Source organism: Phaenicophaeus curvirostris, chromosome 14 (genome assembly GCF_032191515.1).
Source record: "Phaenicophaeus curvirostris isolate KB17595 chromosome 14, BPBGC_Pcur_1.0, whole genome shotgun sequence".
Lineage (NCBI taxonomy): Eukaryota > Metazoa > Chordata > Aves > Cuculiformes > Cuculidae > Phaenicophaeus > Phaenicophaeus curvirostris.
The window spans coordinates 6,708,240-6,730,748 of NC_091405.1; the positions used below are offsets into that span (position 1 = coordinate 6,708,240).

General features: G+C 45.0%; 1 protein-coding gene across 1 annotated transcript in view; it reads left to right on the forward strand.

The window, feature by feature from the left end:
- HSF4 (heat shock transcription factor 4) overlaps window positions 1-21,336 on the forward strand; it is a 35,511-nt gene extending 14,175 nt beyond the window's left edge. The window contains exons 3-14 of the mRNA XM_069868801.1: window positions 113-221; window positions 1,533-1,660; window positions 3,024-3,148; window positions 5,800-5,875; window positions 7,693-7,757; window positions 10,555-10,654; window positions 11,409-11,533; window positions 13,722-13,946; window positions 14,812-14,917; window positions 16,443-16,508; window positions 17,463-17,550; window positions 18,639-21,336. Of these exons, the coding sequence (XP_069724902.1) occupies window positions 113-221; window positions 1,533-1,660; window positions 3,024-3,148; window positions 5,800-5,875; window positions 7,693-7,757; window positions 10,555-10,654; window positions 11,409-11,533; window positions 13,722-13,946; window positions 14,812-14,917; window positions 16,443-16,508; window positions 17,463-17,550; window positions 18,639-18,835 (1,410 nt within the window). The 3' untranslated portion in view covers window positions 18,836-21,336. The remainder of the gene's footprint in view (window positions 1-112; window positions 222-1,532; window positions 1,661-3,023; window positions 3,149-5,799; window positions 5,876-7,692; window positions 7,758-10,554; window positions 10,655-11,408; window positions 11,534-13,721; window positions 13,947-14,811; window positions 14,918-16,442; window positions 16,509-17,462; window positions 17,551-18,638) is intronic.
- Window positions 21,337-22,509: the final 1,173 nt, after the last annotated feature.

The window sequence follows — 22,509 nt, forward strand, 5'->3', positions numbered from 1 at the left end:
GACAAGCACAACTTCCCCTGCTGTAGGACTCAAGGGAATCGCCTCCTCCTGGGCCCTTTTCATGGTTGAGGGTGCTCCTCTAACTTCACCTTTGTCCTTGTCTCCTTTGCAGAATGGCACCAGCTTCCATGTGTTCGACCAAGGACGCTTTGCCAAAGAGGTGCTGCCCAAGTATTTCAAACACAACAACATGGCCAGTTTCGTCCGGCAGCTGAACATGTGTAAGTTCAAACTCCAGAGCGTAAGCCCTGGGGGCCCTACAGACCTGGGACAGTGATGGGAAGCAGGGGTGGGACAGGAGGCATGAAAGAGAAGTGCAGATAGGAAAGCTGAGCTCTCACATCTATGTGTTAATGTGGCATTATGGATTTTGCCTAAGAGAACCTTTCTCTCAGGTCCCAGGGGAGAGATTTCCTTCTATTGACCTTAGATTCCAGCATGAGATTTCTGTTAGAGTCCACTGTAACATATGAGCCAAGAAATCCCACCTTCTGCTTTTCTTCAATCGTTTTGATAATACATTATTATCTCTTCTCAATTTTATTCTATGTGGGGCTGTTCCCAGCAGCCTGATGCTGTGACCCCTCCATTAGAAACTGCTGCTCCTGAGGGTAGTATGCCCAGAGCTTATCCATTTCACCAGCCCGAACGCTGAACTAATAACAGACAGTACTTCTCCCTGCAAACCCTGCCTTGCTGGTTGGACATTTTCATCCCTTAAAGGAGGTTTAATTGTAGTTTTCAGACCACGACTATATTGAATGTGTTTCTTTTCTGATAGTTTCTGGAAGTTTTTCAATATCTAATTCACAAAGTTCCTCAGTGAAGTTTTAACTTTGCTATTTAACTGTGCAGTAGCACTGTTGTCAGTTTGTGGCCAGTCTTTAGATATGGTTTAGAAACCTTTCTAGGGCTTCAGAGAAGTACTCAAACTCGATTTTGAAATCTGCATGTGACCCTTTTTTCTAAAATAGCAACTGATGATGGTCTGTGTCTTTGAAAACCCTTCCCCTGTATGCTTTTGGCTTACAAATCAAACCAGAGATTTCATAACAGCAAGCAGTCCAGATCCTGGCAGACCAACATATTGAAGGGATTGAATCACAGAATCATAGACTCACCAGCTGGAAAAGACGCATCAGATCATCGAGGCCAACCATTCCTATCAAATACTAAACCATGTCCCTCAGCGCCTCATTCACCCGTCCCTTAAACCTCTCCAGGGAAGGTGGCTCCCTCCCTGGGCAGCCTCTGCCAGTGCCCAACGACCCTTTCTGTGAAAAATTGCTGGTGAGGCTTTACAGGCCAGCAGCAGGGGTGGCCCAATTGGCATGCAAAGGGCTCTCCGGGGTGCTGGATTTCTTGTAGATACGACCCAAAAGTGTGCCCAGCCATGGGGAGGTGGCATAGCTGTGCCTTGAGCACTGGAGCAGTTCCATAAGTGGGGGGAGTGAACAGAAATGTCCTCAAAAGGGGTGGGTGGGAGGTAAGGAGGATGTTCTGAGTTTGTCACCCCTGCTCTCTTCATGCAGATGGCTTCAGAAAGGTGGTGAACATCGAGCAGGGAGGTCTTGTCAAGCCTGAGCGGGATGACACCGAATTCCAGCACCTCTGCTTCCTGCAGGGCCATGAGCACCTCCTGGAGCACATCAAGAGGAAGGTGAGGGGGTGCTGGGCAGGGGACACACACCAGCCCAATCTCAGTAGGACCCTTGTCAGCTCCTGAGCTGGAAGGCTGGGGTGCAGAAGATCAGTCTCCCAGAAGGTTCCACACCACTGATGTGGAGAGGATGTGTGGTGCTTTTTCAAAACATCCCTCAACAATTCTACTAATGGGCTGTGCAGAGATGTAGCTCCCTTGATTTGCTTTAAGCCTGTTGTCTCTTTGTTTGTTTCCCTTCTGCTAGGAGAGAAGTAGTGAATACTTGGTTCCCATCTCCTGGGCATCTCAAGTGGGGAACACCTTGTTTTTCCAGAGCAGGAACCTTTCTGTGCCTGCTGCCGTGGCTCTCTGCCCATGGCCTTTCTAACCCTCTCATGTGCCTTTTTTTGGGGTGGATTGACCAGAACAGCACTCCATGGTCATTGTGAGGGTTTCTACCACAGTTGCATCCCTCTCTTGTTAAGTCCCAAAATACTTGTTTGCTTTCAAACCATGGGCCCCTGTGCTACAGACTGGTCAGCATAATTCCAAGATCACCCTGTGATCTGGTTTCTGTCCTCTCCATATCCATGTATGGTTGGGATGGGGGTCCTTAGTGTGCAGGGCTTGGCTTTTATCAGAATTTTGTCTTTGTGGTTTTGATCTTTTGCTCAGTATCACAAGACCTTTGGGCAGTGCTGTGTGGCCAGGCTTGCTTTGCACTACTCTGCTTTTGAATCATTACCTGCTTTTATAGATCAGTATGACAGAACTTGTGCAGGGTCTCCCAACAATCATCTCTTATTATTATAGAAGCGATAGCCTACTCATGGTGTCTGTTTGCTGTCTTTCAACCTGTTACTGATGCTCCAAAAGGGCTGCTCTTACTGAATTAATGTAGCAACTTCAGAAAATGGACTTCCGTAAAAGCCCTCTGGAAATCCAAGTGTAATAAGTCAACTTAAAGGACTGCCTCAGGCTCACCCATGTAACGTGAGGCTGGGCTGGATCTCTCTGTAGTTAAAGTAGAAAAATTTAATCAAACAGCCTAGTTCAATTCCTCCTTGGTCCTCAAAATACCTTTATTTTTCTCTCACAAGCTGATTTGAAGTAAATCCCCATTCTGGTGGAGAATGTTCTGCTGCCTCCAGAGTCTCTATACAAAGGATTTGTCCTGCTCTTTTTCTCTTTTTTAACCCTTTGGCCCTTTCAGTAATACCCTAAGGATAGCTCAGATTCTTGTGCACATCACCTGTCCTAGTACATCAGCACATCAGAGCCAGGCTGGTGGAAGTCCTGCACCCGAGCCACAGCAATCTCTCTGCCTCTCCATGGCCCTTCTTGCCTCGGTAAAATACATCTTTGATTTTTTCCTCTTCAGGTGTCAGTAGTGAAAAGTGAAGAGACCAAGATGCGCCAGGAGGACCTCAGCAGGTTGCTATACGAGGTACAGATACTGAGAAGTCAGCAGGAGAACATGGAGTGTCAAGTGCAGGACATGAAGCAGTGAGTTGAATCCTACTCAGGCTGCTTCTTACGGGCATTTGCTTCTTGAGAGTGATGTTCTTGGGGAATGTTTGAAAGGAGGAGCCTTACACACCTCCCTCCTAGGGAGCACGTGCAGAGCCAGGGTCTCATTGTAGGGACTACACCTGTTGAGACAACAGTGTGCAGGATTTCTATGCAGATCCGATGGGCTACAACATGAATTAATGCTCAGGCTCTCTGTCTTCTGTGGAAGGTGGATGTATTCTTTTCATCTATGTTTTCCCTTTACAGATGAGGAAAGCACAGAGGGAGTCGAGCAGAAAGTATGTGTATAACCTGGGGACCTAGAGCAGGTTAACTGTATTCCTTCCAGGTGGCAATGACAATAAAGTTGTAACTCTTTCTCAGACGTAGAAGAGTCCTCGGCAGAAATGTAGGTCCACTCCAGCTACTAAAAAACCCAAAAATATATCTCTCTGTCATCCTCCACCTCCAAAATAGATGACTGGCCTAAAATATATAAGAACACAAGAACTGCTGCTGCAGTGTTTACTCCATGGACACATCTCTCTGAAGACTGTGATTTTTGAGGTGGCCAAAATTGTTGGATAAGAGCAAACACAACTATGTTTACATGTGGCCGCTTGAACTCCAGTTGGCTGAGATACAGGGATTTTCAGAGTCAAAGGTGGCCACTAGAAATTTAGTAAATAGATATGGTTTTATAAATTATATACTTATATATTATTATATATTATTTGCCTCCAGAATTTTAATTCTTACAAAGAACTTTGTTTAAAAAGCAGTTGAATAATCAAAAATTCTCCAAATCCTTCTTTTATAATGAAAGCTGACATCACCAGAGGTCATTGGCTTGCTGGGCCTTGAGAGAACAGCAGATATTCTGAAACTTCATAGAACCATTAAGGTTGGAAAAGACCTCTAATATCATTCAGTCCAACTGTCAGCCCAGCACCACCGTGCTTGCTAAACCAGGTTGGGAATTGCCATATCTACATGTTTTTTGAGCCCAGACCCTTAAGTGCAATGGATAAATATTTGTATCCTACCTCAGTTTTCAATGACTCCCACACTTCTTGGCACATGCATTGAATCACAGCATGAAATCCAGACACAGTGGCAATGAAAGACTTTCTAGGCTTGTATCTTGTTTGGTTTTTAAGGAATTCCTCTGCTGATGATTTGCCTTGCTTCTAGTTTATTCTCCCTTTTGATTTGCTTACTCCTTTCCTCCATCTGGAAAAGGCAAGACTGCATTAAATTTCATACAGTTATAATGAACTAAGTCAGACTAGAAGTCCCAGGCTGAAACCACGTTAAGGAATTTACACTGGTGAAGAACTGTTAGGACAGAACTCCAGTACAAGCTGTCAGAGTGAGGAAAGCTGCTTTGCTGCTTTTGCCCAGTCAGTACCAGTACAGAAAGTTCACTGCAGAGTCTCTTGCAGTACAAGCTGCTGCACTAGGGCAGCTGCTCTTCTCTTTTGAGCTCTGGAGCTTACCTTTCCACTTCTAGCATCAATCCACACTAGAAAGACTAAGCCACCTAAGGAATATGTAGCAAAAAGATTTATAAATGTCACCTGTGTAATGGGTTTTGTTATATTCATATACTCTTGAGATAAATTGACTGGCAAAGCCTTTTGCTGCATAGACTTGGCAGGAATACAGGTTTGGAGGCAGAACAGTAAATAAACCCTCTGCCTCCCTATCCCACTCTCTGGGTCTGACTGTTCAAGGAAGCCTGTAACTCCCCTGTGTGCTGTGTTTGCAGACAGAAAACAAATACGCTCTGTGTAATTACCAGCTGGATGCAGGTCTGTGCTGGATGAAATCAGTGACTCCCACTAATGAAATCATTAGAGTCCTCCTAGTTCAAGGTTTTCAGATGCAGAAGCATCTCTTTATCTACTGCACTCACTCCCAAACATGCCTTTGCACCACCATGTGTAAGAGGTTTCAGGAGGCAGAATACACCGAATCTCTGGTCTCCGGGGACACTGAGGGCAGTTGTGGAGATGCTGGGTTTTCTTGGCTCCTGCAGGAAGAACAGTCTTGGTGACCCAAACCATAAAATCATAGAATCATTAATGTTGGAAACGATCTCTAAGATCATCCAATCTAGTCATCAGCCTGACACCACCGTGCTTGCTAAGCCATGTCCTGATGTGCCACATCTGCAAACTTTTTTAACACCTCCAGGGATGGAGACTCAACCACTTCCTGGGCAACCTGTTCCAATGCTTCACCACTCTTTTGGTAAAGAATTTTTTTCTACTGTCCAGTCCAAACTGGCCCTGGCGAAGGTCATTTGAAGTCACAAATCAGGCCTTGCTGAAATTCTGAGTTTGGTTCATATTTTCCACAAAAACTAAACACACATGTCCTCTTGTAACCCTCCCCTATAAACATTGGCATCTTTTTATTTGTTGTTTTCCTCATGCTTTGGTCTGTAGTTCTTTTGAGGTTGAGGAAAAACAAGGGAAGTAATTGTATGACCTTGGTTGGGACATCTGAAAAGCGCCAAGTGCTGCAAAAGCCCCAGAGTGAAACAAATATTGCAGAATTTGGTCTGCTGTGCCTCATGGCAGCATCATGGGTGGTTGAGATGTTTCTGTGCTCACAAAAAGTTTCTGTTTCACTTTCAGGCAAAATGAAGTTCTTTGGCGGGAAGTTGTTTCTCTCCGGCAGAACCACTCACAGCAACAGAAAGTGATCAACAAGGTAGTAGTCATATAAACTCTAAACTCACTTGTACTGCATGGTGCATGGCCGACTACCTTCTTCATGTTCTGATATCACAGCATAGAATCATAGAATCATAGAATCACCAGGTTGAAAAAGACCCATCAGATCATCAAGTCCAACCATTCCTATCAAACACTAAACCGTGTCCCTCAGCACCTCGTCCACCCGTCCCTTAAACACCTCCAGGGAAGGTGACTCAAACCCCTCCCTGGGCAGCCTGTTCCAGTGCCCAATGACCCTTTCTGTGAAAAATTTTTTCCTGATGTCCAGCCTGAACCTCCCCTGGTGGAGCTTGAGGCCATTCCCTCTCGTCCTGTCCCCTGTCACTTGGGGGAAGAGCCCAGCTCCCTCCTCTCCACAACATCCTTTCAGGTAGTTGTAGAGAGCAATGAGGTCTCCCCTCAGCCTCCTCTTCTCCAGGCTAAACAACCCCAGCTTTTAATTTTGTTGTCAGTCCTTGCTGTCATGTTAGAAACCACTGTCGAATCCCTGACCACCTCTCACTAATTTCCCTGTATTGGCTTCCCAGATCTTTCCTTCATACAAGAGAGCAGGTCTGGGGTCCTACCAGCAGTGGAGCAGATAGCAGACTTGGCCAGCCATTCCCTCAGTGAGAACCACCAGTGACCAGTAACACCATTTTCTGGTGTTACTGGTATAGCTGAGGAATTACTGTGTAACCCTTCAGACTGAAGGAGCACTGCTGAGCCATCTACCTGAAAATCTAGCATGGCCCATACTAGAAAAGGCCTTCCCAGTGATTCCCGGATGGTGCTGACATGACCGAGCATGTCACATTTCCCAATCCCTCTGAGGGACACGTTCTGACCCTCACGTGGTACCACAGGGTCATAGGACTGGATAGAAATGCATGAGGCTATCAAACCTTCCTCCAACTCTGAAGCTGGACCAGCCACACCACTCATTGTAGAGGCATTTACGCAACTCTATTTTGTTGTTATATTTTGTTATATTGAGCAATGAGTAAGAGGCAGCTGTGATATATAATAATAATGCTCTCTTTGTTTGGAGGTCAAAGCAGAGCGTTAGGCTCAAGCTGACCTGGGAATATGTTGCTAAGTGATTCCTTTCCAAAGCCATTCTGCATCCTTTTTACTGTCCTGTTGTATCAACACTGAATTTCATGGGGCTGAAAAACTCAACCAGAAGGCATAAGACCTCTACCCAGAGTCTCCCATAGGGGGTTGCAACTTCCACTTGCAGAGTCTTTTGTCAGACTTTATAGAACCTCCTATAAAGGTTTTTAAAGCCTTTTATGGAGGTCAAGTCTAACTCCAGGCCTAGGAACATTTGCATGTGTATTTCACAGACAGATTCCCAAGTCTAATAAGGCTGGCTAGAGTTCTTCATGCACAGAAGCGGAGAAAGAAGGCGCTGAGGATGTGCATCTTGCAGCCTTTGCACAAAGCAGGCACCTGGTTGTGTTTCTTGAAAGCCAGGCAGCTCATTTGAGTTTTTGGAAAGCTTAGCTCAACTTTGGGCTCCAATGTCCAGGTTGGATGGGCAGCCTGATCTAATGGGAACATGTCCCTGCCCATGGCAGGGGGGTTGGAACTAGATGATCTTTAATGTCCCTTCCAACCCAAACGATTCTATGATTCTATGATTCTATGATTCTATATCTCATGCAGTTTGGCTCCCATATTTCATGGCTGCTCCCAACTTTGGGGTGGTGTTGGGAGGGAGGAATGCGTGAGATAAGAACGGCTGTGAGAGCAGGGAGTGCTGAATCACTCTGCTGATTAACAGTGGATTTTGATCTCTCCTGACAGCTGATTCAGTTTCTGTTTGGCCAGCTCCAATCAAGCCCTAGCAGCACTGGGATAAAGAGGAAGCTGTAAGTACCCTTGTGTGGTGCGCACACGCTCACGGGTGCATAATGCTGCCCCCTCACTAAAAGCACAAGCTCAGCTCCCCCGGGCAGGCGGTCACCGGACCGGGGCACCATGGTGATGGGAAATGAATGGGCTGAACTGCCGAGTCAGACCTGCTGACATGCCCCATTCAGTGGTCTTTAGAGAAGCTCCGTGTCAGCTCGTGACCTTTATTTGGGGAATACAGAGTGAGGTGGGAGATGGGAACGCTAACGACCGGGAGGGCAAAGGGCAGGACCCCACTGCTAGTCCTACAGGTTCCAGTTCTGCCGCTTGTCATCAGTGGGAGCAGGGCTGAGCCCAGCCAGACCACAGACACCTTTATTGTGACCCACAGGCACTGAACATGTATCCAACACAGGTTTGGTAGCGTGTAACCTGCAGGCCTTACAGAGGGGAAGGTGAAGAAAGATTTTAGCTAAAGGGTATTTTTAGTCATAATTAAGCTCTTCAAAGCAAGCGAATAGAGGAGTTTGAATGAGGAAGCTTAGTGCCTTTCCAGGAGAGTAACCATGCATTTCTCACTCCATGATCCTTGTGATCTAAAGAGGGGAAAGGTGCTACTAAGGAGAATTTGCTTTGTGGCTCAGGCTGAGGGCAGGAACCTGCCTTCAGTTTACACCTTTATTGCCTTGTGGCCTTTGGCAACTCAGAATCTTCTCCTTGCCTTGGAGAAAGGAGCCAGATTTTCCAAGAATGGCTGCTCAAGGGGGTTGATTTTCTTTAAACCTTGATCTTCAGCGACTCTTCCTGTGAGAATTGCAAAGGAAGCACAGGACTGAATGAAGGAGCTTGTAACCTGTACAAGCAAGCTGGGTACTCTTTCCTCTGGCTCAAGGGGAGCACATCAGCTGCTCTGAGTCACTGGGGTTCATGAGCGGGGGAATTTTCCTCCTCCAGAATGGGGAAGGCAAGAAATGAGATGCCAGATCTGATCTCCGATTTCCACAGTCAGGGCTGTGCCTTCCCTGTAAAAGCTTTGCAGCCTAATAAATATTGTCTCAGGTTACTGCTTTTTGAAAAAAAAAAGCAAATCATTAGTGAGAAGCTGTGCTGAAAGGAGAAGAGCACAGAACCATCTGCATGGTGACTACATTGGCCTCCTTATGAAGAAGGATCACACTGCACAGCTGCAGCCTGCACAGTATTGTGCGTTTTAATTTGTGTTTCTGCTTCTTTGGAAACATGAAGGTCTGTTTTGAAGGGACCTCAGCTCTTGTATCTGTATCTGCCCTTCTGCCTTTCACAGTTTTGTTCTCCTGCCTCTCTTAAGTGACTGCAGGGAAGTACAGGGTACAGCCTGGAGCAACTGTTGGTGCAAATCCAAGTGCTGGCTCTGGCTCTGAGATGGGCTCAGGATGGGCACATTTTACTTGGGTGGCTGTTAGGTGGGTTAGACATTGAAGTTTGATAAGAAATGTTGAATGGGTCGTTCATTTATCGGTCCTGGAGCAGAGAGCTGGACACTTACAAATTCATAATTGCTTCCAGGGCTGACCATGATGTCTTACTGTGAACTGAAGGGTTGCTTATGCCTTAACAAGGTCCATGTCAGGGTCATTAAAATGTTATTATTCTGTGTTTTTAGTTAATGTCAGAAAATAGAAAAAAGGCTGTTAAGTGAGCTGTTAGACAACACTGAGACCTCAAGAATTCTGGTCACCATGTCCTGCTGTATAACACCTTTCACTGTGGGGTCTAACTGGAGTCTGAGCAAATCCATAATTTCTCCCAATATATCTAGCTCCAGCGTCTGTAGGATGAAGGGAGCTAGGAATTATCATCTGTCAAGCCAGTTAGATACTAGTGTGGAAAGAACTGTTGGCTTTCCCTGGTGACCTCAGCCAAATCACTGTCTGCTAAGGCAACACCGATGGTGCCTTTCCTGGCTGTGAGACAGTGGGAGGAGAAGAGGGATTTACTAGGCAGTTTTATAGGATCATCACAGCATTAACAATAATGGGTGTGTAGCAAAATATACCAGTTCCCAGCTTCTCTGGAACTGTATCACAAAACTGAGGGCTGCCACCCAGGAAGTTTATGATGGAAAGGCAGAGCCGTTTTGAGGCTGCTTCTCATTTTCTCTTGGATTTGGTCGTTTACTAAACACAAAGCACGCCTGCTGCAGGACCCAGCATGAAGACTCACTTCTTGATGTCAGTGCTCACCTGTAAAACCTGTCAACCATTTTTTAAAAGCCTGTATGCAGTGAATTTAGGCTCTGCTTTGCTTTGTGCCTCCCCATTTTATAACTTAGTGGGTGGGTGGTGTAGGTTCCTTTGATGCAGTGCTATATACAGAGATGTAGTTTTGCCAACACGATCCTGGGTGCAAGGGAGCTGACAACAAGGCAAGATTCCCAGTACTGCACTAATAATTTCAGCATAGCTCCTTCCAGTTAAACAACTGAGGATCTAGCCCAGAGCTTGAAACCACTAGCAGTTATAAGAAAACACAGATTTAATTTGTTGAAATCAAAATATGAATTGAATTTATTATTTTACTTGAGTCTTTCAAGTAAGATTGAGAAAACACAGGTATTCCTTTCTGTATATGGCCATTGTCCTTTTTTAACGGTGATTTCCTCAAAAACTGTTGTTTCCTTTTCTTGTCCGTAACATTGGACAAGAAATTACCTTGCATCTGAGGAAAACCAGATTACCTAGAGGAAAACAACCCTTGGCTGAGAGACATTGCTTGTATGAGCAACCAGGAACTAGTCAATATGTCCAGGGAAAACAAATCTGTTTCTCTTCACAGACCTCTGATGCTTGACAATGGGATCTCAGCTCCGCAAGTGTCCAAGTTCAGCCGGAATTTGTCTACAGACCCTCTCCATGACCCCTATTTCATACAGTCGGTAGGCATACGCCAGCCTCTGGGCTTTGTGGGCTTTTTTTTGACCAGGCTGGAAAACTGTTGGAAGCAATAACAGAGAAAGCCATTTCGCAGTGAAGAGGAGGTTTGCGAAGCTGAGCAACATTTCTTATTTCTTCAGCTCCCCTATTCCAGGGAGGAGCGTGTGCTTTCATGCGCTTGTGCTGCTGTGTTAACTATGGGAGGTGATGGGAGGGAAAGGCAGACCCTGCACACCAAATCCTCTGGGCTGTTACCCCAACCTGGCTCAACCCAAGGGCAGAGAGGAAGAAGTGTGTTCTAGAAGTGGGTACTACGATCTTTCTTACCACAGTCAGATTTTTGCAGCTGCTGAAAATTCTCTACCACCCTAACCCACCTAAGCAGACACCAGACGTGTGACACTTGTGAGTTCAGCTACCTGAGCTGGCATGAGAGACCCATACTCCCTTCTTGGGCTGGGTTGGATCTTTCCCTCTAGAGAAAGATAAGTAGCCTGGGCAAAATACCAGACATGGTAAAACCTCTCAGTAGCTGACAACTCAGTCACGGTGCTTATTGTGCATCTGTGGCTCTGTGTGGTTGGAAGAAAGCCCAGAGGAAATCATAAGGTTGCATAGTAGGTAAAAGCTTTCTTGGTTTCCATACAAGGAGGGCTCAAGGGCAGAGTGAGTAGACCCCAGCTGCCTCAGGTAGGACTTTGGACTTGTTCTGGTCCTCAGAAGGATAAAAATATATGATTTTTGCTTTCCTCTCAGCCATCAACAGAACCTGCCTCTTGTTTAAACAGTCCTGCAATTGCTGGAGGACCCATCATATCTGATGTTACCGAAGCATCACCACCCAACATAATAAATATTCAATCATCTCCTGAAAACGACAGGTAAACATGTTTGTGATCAAAAGCAAGGAGAGCTGGCTATGGACATGCATAGCTTCAAAAGACTCAGCTGTAATTCTACCGAAGTTTCTTAATTCTCTATAGAGACAGTGGGCTGGAATATCTTTTTTTCCAGTTTGGAATGTGGGTTGGATTTTCAGAATTGGAGTTGGGTCTTCAGAACTGGGGAGGGAAAAGAACAGCCTAACTCTCACAACAAAATTGTGAGTTTCGTGCTAAGAACTCCTCTCTTCAAGAAATAGTCCACGTTCCATTATATTGTGTTCTCAAGACATGGGTTGTCTCAGACTCTATCAAATAATGCAATGCTAACACTTTTGGGGTTTCTTGAGTGAGAGAGAGAAAGCAAGTTTCCTTTTGGCTTTGACAAAGAAAAAACAGAATCAAACTGTACATCTTTCTGCTAATGAGAACAGAAAGGTTGCATCACAACAGCTTCCGATGTTTGACAGCTTTTCTGTGAAAAGGATCCAGTAAGTTAAGAACTGAAGGCAGAGGTATTTTAATGCTTATCTCTTCCTGCCACAGACGTGCAGAGTATTTAGGGCTGGTAGCAGAACAGAGACTACTATGTCAGTGGAAAGTAAGTAGACAGATGAATCATGGAAACAGTTTCTCAGGCATAGAGGTAAGGCAGTTATAGTCTAGAAATTGCCTGTGTATCTGCCTAATAATTGAAACCATAGCTGCAAAATTAACTAGAAGCAGGTAAAGAGCTCCAGATCAAAAAAATAAAACAACAACAACAAAACACACCCAAATCAATCAACCTGGAAGCCGTTTCTAAAGCAGAAAAAAATTAACATAACCTTAGTTTAAGTTGGTTATTGCTACTGATTACTGAGTGCCATCTGGTGGCCTCTGATCTATATGCTGTGTCTGCATGACTTGAGAATCTGAGCCAGCCACGGCCCTGATGGGTTCGGGAACATGGTGCTTCCTAAATCAACATGAGCTTCTTGTTGGAGTTTGTCATTCATGAGATCAGAAAGTGATCTGAAAGGAGTACAGAGGAAGATTTTGTAGTGTCACCTACCATCCCATGTGTGACATGCTCATGTGTCGTCTTGCAGCAAAGTTAGTCGGTCAGCTTTTGCACAGCTTTTCATGCCTTGTGCCAGTTGATTTATGTGCCTTTGTCACTTTGGCTCCAGTTGTGCATTTTCAGAGAGCCGTGAAGTCTCCTGTAAGTAGTGCAGAGTAGATTTTTACATATAAAATGCTACCGTTCAAAACTTCAAAGTCACATGTCCATCTAGAAACAAAGTGGACTGGCTCTACCACTGGAAAAAGGTAAACCTCTGCTTCCAAATAAGTAAAATACCTATCTAAGACTGTCAGATCTTGAGAGCTTCTGTTCCAAATTCTGTGGGGTCCTACTGGAAAGCTGAGGAGAGGCTTTTTATCAAGGAGTGCAGGGACAAGATGAGGGGAAATGGGTTTAAGCTGAAAGAGGGGAGATGTAGATTAAATATTGGGAGGAAATGTTTTCCTGTGAGGGTGGGGAGGCCCTGGCCCAGACTGCCCAGAGCAGTGGTGGCTGCCCCATCCCTGGAGGTGTTCAAGGCCAGGTTGGATGGGGCTTGGAGCAACCTGACCCAGTGGGAGGTGTCCCTGCCCATGGCAGGGGTGGGACTGGACAGGCTTTGACATCCCTTCTGACCCAAACTATTCTATGATTCTACGATGTTTCTATTATCCTGACCTGTGTCACTGGGATCACTCGAGCACCTGCTGGTCCAATCCTAACTCCAGCGTGGGAAAGCCTCACTGACTCTATTCCTGTCTCTAGGGTGGAGACTTCTATTTTTCAGGGGAACCTCTCTAGCATACCGACCCTTAACCTCTCTCAAGGCCAGCACTCATCTGAGGAAGGATGAACACATGGAAGTGTGTTTTCCATGTTTGCAAAACAATTCAATGGGGAAAATCCATTATATTTATAACTGATTAATTGACTGAAGATATTCCATCTCAGTGTGCTTCTCGAGCTTTCTGGATAGAAAACAAGGTTGCTGAGGGTTTTTTTTGCCCAGCTAGAGGAATTGAAAACTCTGGAGGCAGTTTGCTGGGAAGTGGAAATGAGCTATTGTGATATTGCCCTTCCTACTAGCACCAGGCCTTTGTGGAGCAGATGTGTGTGTGGTGTTGACTCTTGTCTTTGGTACAGAGAGAAGTGCCTCATGCTGATCAAGGAAGAGCCTGTCAGCCCTGGAGTGAAAGCCACCGCTGAGCCTGATGTCCCCCTGCCAGGCTGCCGGGCTTGCTCTGAGCCCCCTGTGCTCCCAGTTGCCATGGTCCAGTCTGTTTTGGAAGGGAAAGGGAGCTGTGGCGCAGCCCCACCAGGGACCTCACAGCCATCTGAGAGAAGAGGCAGAAGGGCACTGATAGACAGGTGAGGGGAGTGAGGAAGAGCTGTGGCCCTGGGTATTTCATAGAATCATAGAATCACTAGGTTGGAAAAGACCCACTGGATCATTGAGTCCAACCATTCCTATCAAACACTAAACCATGTCCCTCAGCACCTCATCAACCCGTCCCTTAAACACCTCCAGGGAAGGTGACTCAACCCCCTCCCTGGGCAGCCTCTGCCAGTGCCCAATGACCCTTTCCATGAAAAAGGTTTTCCTAATGTTCAGCCTAAACCTCCCCTGGCAGAGCTTGAGGCCATTCCCTCTCATCCTGTCCCCCATCACTTGGGAGAAGAGCCCAGCACCACCCTCTCCACAACCTCCTCTCAGGTAGTTGTAGAGAGCAATGAGGTCTCCCCTCAGCCTCCTCTTCTCCAGGGCATTTCATGGCCCTCTCTTCCCATTAACTGGAGGCTGATTTTAAGTGACCTAATGCAGCCTGGTGAGCTTCATCCTGTTCCTGTGGTACCTGCTTCTAGGACCCTTGAAGCCAAGGGGCGGTTCACAGGGGTGAGGGGTCTGTGGAAAACTTACTTGAGGGACCCCATGGAGGAAAAACTTTAATTTTCCCATATGTACAGAATGTCAATCCCTAAACCACACATGTCACCCAAGAGAGGAGCAGTCTCCCTTGTTCTACCATCAGCCCAGTTCCCTCTGTGCTCTGCTGGGTTGTACTTCTGGGATTAAACCGAGTGATACGGCATTAACCCGAGCTGACAGTGATGTCTTGGTTTTCTAAGTGAGATTTAAACATAAACCTTATGTTGGATGGCTGCTCAGCCCTGCTTTCTATACCTATCTATGCGAGTCTCATTTGTGGCAATGTTTCCCCTTGTCTTTTCTCAGAACAGATATTTCAGACCCACTGGAAGGCACTGACTGGAGTTTGGAAGGGCTGCAGCTGCTGCTGAGGAGCCAGCAATACGGCTTAGAGCCTGCCAGCCTCTTGGATGTGAGTGTTGTAAATCAGATAGACCACGCTGCTTGTTCTTGCGTGGTGCCTTATCTGCCACAGGCTGCCAATGGAGTCACAGTTCTGTTTTGACCTGCTCATAGGAACTAGAAGGATTTCAGAATTTAAATCATGCATTTTCTCTATTTCTTCTGAAAATATACATATTTGAACTTGTAGGAGCGGAAAACACGGTGGATTTATTAATGACCCTGCACACTTATATAAAACAGGTTTAATACGACTCTGGCTGCTTTGGTAATTGCTTTGGTTGGGTTAGATATTTTTTTTTTGCATATTTTATATCTTAGGTACTTACATATTGTGTTTAGTTCTACTACTTTACCCTTTTCCTTAAGTTCTGGGACTTATAATATCTCTCTGCTGAGATATTTATCTGTCTCCAGTTTTTGGGTCACACAGAAATGGATGGTGGTTTTTTCTTAAGTGTACATGAAGAAATATGAATGTTTATTTATGTCTTTCATTTGCTCTCTCCTTGTGCATATAGATAGTATATGGAAGTTTTTTGCCAATAATCAAATAACTCTGAACACAGTGGATGTATCTATATGTCAAAGATGTGCTCCCTCGAGGAGGTGCTTCAGATGCAGGCACATGGTGCACTTGCATGGATAAAACGGAATGGGATACCATTAAGCAAAAATCAATCTTATTCTCCTGAAGCAAGTTCCCAAGTGTCTAGGATTGATTTTGACTTTATAGAAAGCTTTTCTACTGGCCTGGTCTCTCACTAGCTCTGTTTTCTGGTTTTTATTTCTTGTTAGGAGGTGTTTTCCTGTTACTGACACACTTTTCTCTCTCTGTGCGACTGAATGTCACAAGAGTAGAATGAATCATAAACCTGTACCCCAGATCAACAGATCCCATCCCAGATTGCTCAGACTTCTCAATAAATTGGCATTGAAGTATTGATGCAGGAGTAATCTACCCTCTGCTACTGCGGTTTGGAATGTTTTTAGAAACCATATGAAGCTGGAAGTGTCCTAGGACCCAAGCATGGCAAAAAAAGGGCTTTGACTTGCATGTGCAATGGCACACAGAGCTCCCTGATTTAAAACAGAGCTGACACAGGGAGTCTGCGCTGCCCCTCCAGTGTCAGGCAGCAAGGCTTGCGGAGCAGTACAAGTACCCACCACTCAGCTGTTGCTGTTCTGGCTCTGCTGCAAATCATAGAACTATAGAATGCTTTGGGTCCTAAGGGAGCTTAAAGATCATCCAATCTCAGCCCCCTGCCTGGTCAGGGACAGCTCCCACTGGATCAGATTGTTCAAAGCCTCGTCCAACCTGGCCTTGAACACCTCCAGGCATGGGGCATCTGTGACTTCTCTCAGGAACCTGGAGCTTTGGTTCTTACGTCAGAGCAGCAGAGTCCCGTTGCTTTTTGCCATCTCTGCCAGCAGAGCAACAGCCTGCAGCAGGCAGCCCAGGCAGCCAGAGGAGGATACGAGCACCTTGAACCATTACACCTTTCAAAGCCCTGATTATATTTTTCTCCCAACAGGTTTTTAATCCAAATTTACCTTTGAGCGAGTGGAATTTGACTGAAATGGAAGCCAGTCTGTCCCCGGTAAGAGACACGTATTTCTGAGAGAGGATGATACTAACAATAATGTAATTATGAAGCAGAGCTTGTGCATAACTGAAGAATGCTTAGTTCTTTCACAGCCAGAGGCGAGAGTGTGGTAAAGCACAGCAAGTACGTATCTCCTGGGGGGAGGCTGAGAGCGTTACCTTACACTTCTGACCTCTCTCTCCCACTCAGCCAGAGCTGGTTTAGACACGTATTGATGTCCTGGAGTCTGATCAAACCTGACTGCTCCAAACTTTCTCTTAGCATCAATGTCACTTCCTACTAAAGCCATAGATCCACAAAGTGTCTCCGTGCCAAAGCTCTTTACAAAATATGCCTTTATAAAGTGCAGCCATCTCCATACATTTCAAGAGCAGTAAACCACATGCAGTTAGAACAGACGTTTGTGTGCACCCATGCAGAAAAAACAAGGAGAAATTGTTTGGCAGTATTTGTTTGGAACTGACATTGATACAGACATTTGTGAAGTGCATATGGGGATTTAATCAGCAGCAAAGGAAATGTGCACTTCATGGCTGGAGTTTTTTCCTGCTTGATGGAGGCTGAATTTTCCGAGCTCTCACTGTCAGCCAGGTAGAATAAAGACGTGGATGGTTCTGCCATCTCTACAGATGTGCAAAGTGTCATCTGTTCTAATGAAGTACAGAAGGTGTCTAAGCCTTCATCATGGAATCACTATCCTTTTTAGGTTTTGAATTAATAAATTCAGATTTACTAGGTAATTCCACTTCCTGAGTGCTAGGAAGGAGAGTCTCTGAAGAGATAGATAATATAGATAATACTAGCAAGGCTTGGAAGCAAGAGGAGCTTGCAGTACTGGTGTGTGTTGTGCAGCATTGATGAAGTACGGATGTTCAGAAATGACCTAGCTCTAACAAGCTCCCCTGTCTTTGTATAATTGTACATTGTAGTTTATATTTTTGCATCAAGATGCAGCGACTCACAGTGGATCTGGAGAAGAATGCAACTGAGCTGCCCTCAAAAGCGTTCAACCCACTGTTCAACAACGCCTGCCCAGGTAGGAGCAGTGGCAGCTCCTGCAGACTAGGGAGTGGGGATGTAATCAAGGTGTGAAACAAAACACCTCTGTTATTTTACATTCAAGATTATCAGTCAGCAGTGTTTCCTCAACAACTGCTGAGCTGATTACTGAGCAGCGGGGGAAGTGGAGGGGGTTAAACTGAGGTTTAAATGTAACTGAATGGCCTCTGCTCTTTCTTGGATCCATATCGTATCTGTCAGTGTCTCCACTGTTTTCTCTGCCTGTTCATCACCACCTAAGAGCAAGGTGCACATGTAAGTGAAGCAGGGCTGGTAAGAGCTGTATGGGCCCTGGGTTTCCTCTGGCTCCTGCTGCTGAGGAGCGAGAGGCAGAGGTTATGTCTTGGTTTCTCCAGACCTTTCAGCAGATGTCAAGGCAGCTGTCCAGGTGATCTTCTCCTTCTGCAAAGATGAGGCAAAACAGGTGGTTCTTGAGTGAAGGAGAAGAGAAACTGCTCTGATGCACTTCTGAACATCTCCAACCGTTTGATCATTCCCCTTTCACTGCTGGCAGAACCCAGCTTGTCAACTTGCAGAGATTCCCATTGATTTTTATCAGTTTTTGAGAGAGTCCAAGTTTGGCTCATGTGTTTCCAACCATTTTGGGCCTGGAGTGAGGCTCCTCATCTCCTATTGCAGTGGGGTTTTGCCACTTTTCAGTTCTACATATATAAAATCTGCTAACTTGCCTTCCAGAATCTCAGGGGAGACCTTATAGAAAGCTGAGGAGGGGCTCTTGATCAGGAAGTGCAGGGATAGGATGAGGGAGAATGATTTTAAACTGAAAAAGGGGAAATTGAGATGAGATCTTAGGAAGAAATGTTTTCCTGTGAGGATGGGGAGGCCCTGGCCCAGGTTGCCCAGAGAAGTTGTGGATGTCCTCTCCCTGGAGGGGTTCAAGGCCAGGCTGGATGGGGTTTTGAGCAACCTGATCCAGTGGGAGGTGTCCCTGCCCATGGCAGGGGGGATGGAACTGGATGGGCTTTGAGGTCCCTTCCAACCCAAAATGTTCTATTTTTTTATGAAACTAAATTTTCTGTTGTCTGCTTGCATTCCTTTCCATAGGGAAAGATGTCATTCTCGAAAACACCCAGCAGATCCTCATTGATCGTCAGTCAATGTTTGGAAATGACCTCATCAGCTTGCCTGAAAGTTCATCGCTTTATGTTCCACCTGAAAATATGGCTTCCTACCTGTCCTCTGTGGGTGTCCAAGGGGATATCCCATTAAACCTGAGCTCTTCAACTGACAACAACCAGTGATTCAGCTTCCACGAAACATCATCTCACTCCCACCCATCCAAGCATCCACAGGTTTGAATGTAATGAAACAAAAGTGACTCAGGAACCCACAAACGAGTTTCTTTTTGGGCCCTCTCTTTTTGAGTAGATGGAAATGGTCAGTAGCTGTTCTACTACCCTCCCTACCCCTGGATTTCAGCGTTTGCCCAGGATAACAGTTTTAAGACAGAACGTTGCTTCTGGTGGTTGCTGCTATGGGAATGAGAACTCGACAGGACTTTTCTCTCTTGAAAATGGTTTTAGAAATTTCAAATCTCCTAATAAAACTTAAGTGAAGAGTAGCTTGAAAGTACATCATGGACTTGATAAAATAAAGTGATCCTGACTAGTGTCTGCAAAGGCAAACTTTTGGATTTTATTGGGGCAGCACAGGTTAGCTAAGGTGCATGATACTTCTTGATAATGTTTTTTTAAATAGAAAAATAGTTTTATATGCCAGTCCAATGCTCTAAAAATATTCTTTGATCCTTTTTCTGGTTTTGATGGCTTGTACTTCTGCCTCTCCCTTATCCTTTTAGGGTGAATAGGAACATGAAGCTTTCTGAGGGTGTGCAGAAGATCATTTTCTGAGTGATGACTCTAAGTATGTGTCTCTGGCTCCTAGAGGAGCTACAGACATCACAGACCACAAAACATCTCATGTTGAGTTGAGAGGGTTCATTGTCTGATTTTTTTCCCTCCAAATGTATTTTCTCTAACAGAAAGGCAGGGCACCCTGTACTCGGGGTGTGGGGAAAAGGGATAGACTCTTCTGCACACACAGTTTTCTATGTGCAAGGAGGACTGAAGGAGTGCACTCCAGGTTTTGATGCTGGCTAGGTATTCCTTGTCCAGTCCAATGATTTTTTTCCTTGGCCTTGACCTGTTCTATTTTCTCTGAAGATGTGCCTGTTAGTTTATTGATGTATACAATCTGATGAGACAGTTTCATTGATTGGATCCCCTTTTTAGAAGGACTCTCAGCTGCTCTGTGTAGGGGAGAGGCAGAAGGATTAGCCCACCACGTCCCACTAGCTTTTCTTCTGTCCTTTGTGCATCTGAGACCAGCCTCCAAAGGTTGAATTAATCTTTCTCTTCCATGTGGTTTCTGACAACTGAGTTTCTCAACAAAGCAGAGCTTTGTTTTTTATGCTGTAGTTCTAGTGAGAACGTTTTATCTCAGTATCCTCTAATTGAGTTGCTTTTCCTTAGGAGAGCTGCCCAAATGCAGTAAGGCAGACCCAGGGAATCCCACTATCTCAGGCCTCCTAAGGGCTTTGACAGGGAGGTATAAACCGTGCCAGTATTATTTGAAGAAATGTTCTGCCCACTTTCATTGCCATGATGATTCTTGGTTCTAAACCAGATTTCTGAGCATCTTGAATGATCAAGCAGCGTCCACCCCAAAATATAGTCCATCAATCAGATGAATGCAGGCTCAAATTCTCTTTAATAAGCTGAGCACGTTTTAAATGGGCCTTCCTGTTACAGCCTTTTCCTCCATCCATTTCTCAGTTCATGAGCAGGTTTATTAGTTCAGAAACATTCACTTCTGAGCACATTTTCCCCCAGCTAATTACTGTGTGCTGGGAGCTCTGTCACCACCTTGGTGGTAGAGTCTTTGCAGAAGTGAGGTTGTGAGAGCTTCTCAATCAATTCCAGCCACTGTTTTCATGTTCAGGACTAAGGGAAAATTCTGGCAGCCCCCATTGGCCTGGTATTTAGATGACGAGTTTGAGTGTGTCATGGACAAGGTTTTCCTTTTTGACAGGTTTGTGCTTAGAAAGTTCACCTAGACCAGCCCATTTGCCACTGTATTTTGTCATTTCCAGCGATGGAAAGTTGCTGAGTTGTGCTCTGTTTACTTCTTTTCTCATAGGTAATTAAAAACTGTCTGGTGTCTCAGATCACCCAACAGAGTATGTTATCCCTGTTCAAGATTTACATCCTTCTCTGAACCTTCACACACTAGGGTGCCTTAACGTTAACACTGAATGTATAGGTCCAGTAAGGTTTTAAAGCACATGCTTGACTTCAAGCTCCTGAGTAGTTTTCCCGTATTTTTATGAAGCCTATCACATACCTGAGGTTGGATACACACTTCAGTGTCTTATCGGATTGTCTGGTTGGGGTTGAAGAATGAACCGTCTTGGGAGAGCTGCTTGCGAGTAGGCAGAGGTGGAGCTCAGCCAGCAGGAGCACCTCGCACTGTCTCAGGCTGCCGTGGTTTATAGAGCAAAGCAGCCCTCGCAGTGAGCAGCACCTCAGACGGTTCTTGGGGTTTTCTTTAGGCTTTTTGCTCTACTAGAAACATGAGATTGGAGCTTGATGGTGAGAGGAACCTGCAGCAACAGTATTGGAGAGCCACTCCTGTGAAGAAGCGAGATTGTGTTCCTTGGCTTTTTACCTTGTTAATTTTACTTGAAGGCGACGTGCTGAGACTGCGTTTTTGCACTATGCTGTACATTTGTAAAGTTTTACAGAGAACACTAATTAAATATTAATTTTTTTTTTCTCATTTAGTCCTGCTCTTACGTTTCTCTCACTCCTTTCGCCTACTCCTTGCTCCTTTCCTCCTCCCCTTGTCCTCACCAGTAAGGGAAAACTGCTTCCAGGAATTCAGGAATGGGAGGGAATGTAGGGCTCTGATTGGTTGTGGCTGACTGTGTGAAAAGAACAGAAGCTGGAGAGACCTCACATGTAAAATGTGGCAAAGGAAACACAGCTTAGAAAGCAGTGGAATTCTTCAAACTAAAATGCCATTCAGTATGGGCTTATCAGGTAAACTCAGGATCAGGATAAAAGAATCAATATTTCTTGAAATTACTTGCATTTTTTATCCTGTTAACCCTTTTTTTCTTGCTTTCAGTGATAATAGAGCTCAAGCCACACTCTTGGAATTACTTTTAAAAATCTTTTGTTTATAAACACTTTTTTTTGGTTTTGATGCATAATGTCATAACACGGTCTCTCCTGCTCAGTGTAATAAGGGGGCACCAGGACGTGTACAAAAAGGCAGCACCAAAAATGTACAACCCAAAGCCCACAAAGTCATCCTTATCCAGCCTTCTCCCAGGAAAGGAAAGCAGATAATTTTTACAACTGAGCTAGCAAGACTTATTCACAGCTTTCTAAGGAGAAGATTTCTGTGCAGATGCTTTCAGGCAAGCCTGTTTTCCACAGGCCCTTGCTCATCCTCCTGCCCTGTCCTGGAGGCCAAGGATTCTACCAATATGTTTTTACTGGTGGAAGGTGAAAAATTGCTCAAGTCTAAAGCAATAGTGTTAACTTCCCTGAGGGGTTTTACCATGATTTTGCATTAGGGTTAGGATCAGTTCTCTTACCACCAGATGGCACCTAAGCCCCATCTTTTTCACAAGCCCATAGGAATAATTTTCTCATTAGCTGGGAATATCAATTCTATTTACTACAAATTATTAGAAATGCATAGAAATATATTAAAAAAAAGACATCCACCTAAACGCAGGTATAAACGAATGCAATGAGGTCACTTAAAGCCTAGCTTATTCCTGATGTTGTGATTGTTCGTTATACTGTAAAACCAAGCTCAGGCCTTGAAGATCAGGCCACTTTTTTTTGTACAATTATTTTTTTAACTGACTAGTACAGCTGCTTCTGTGTCTTCTCCATTTCCT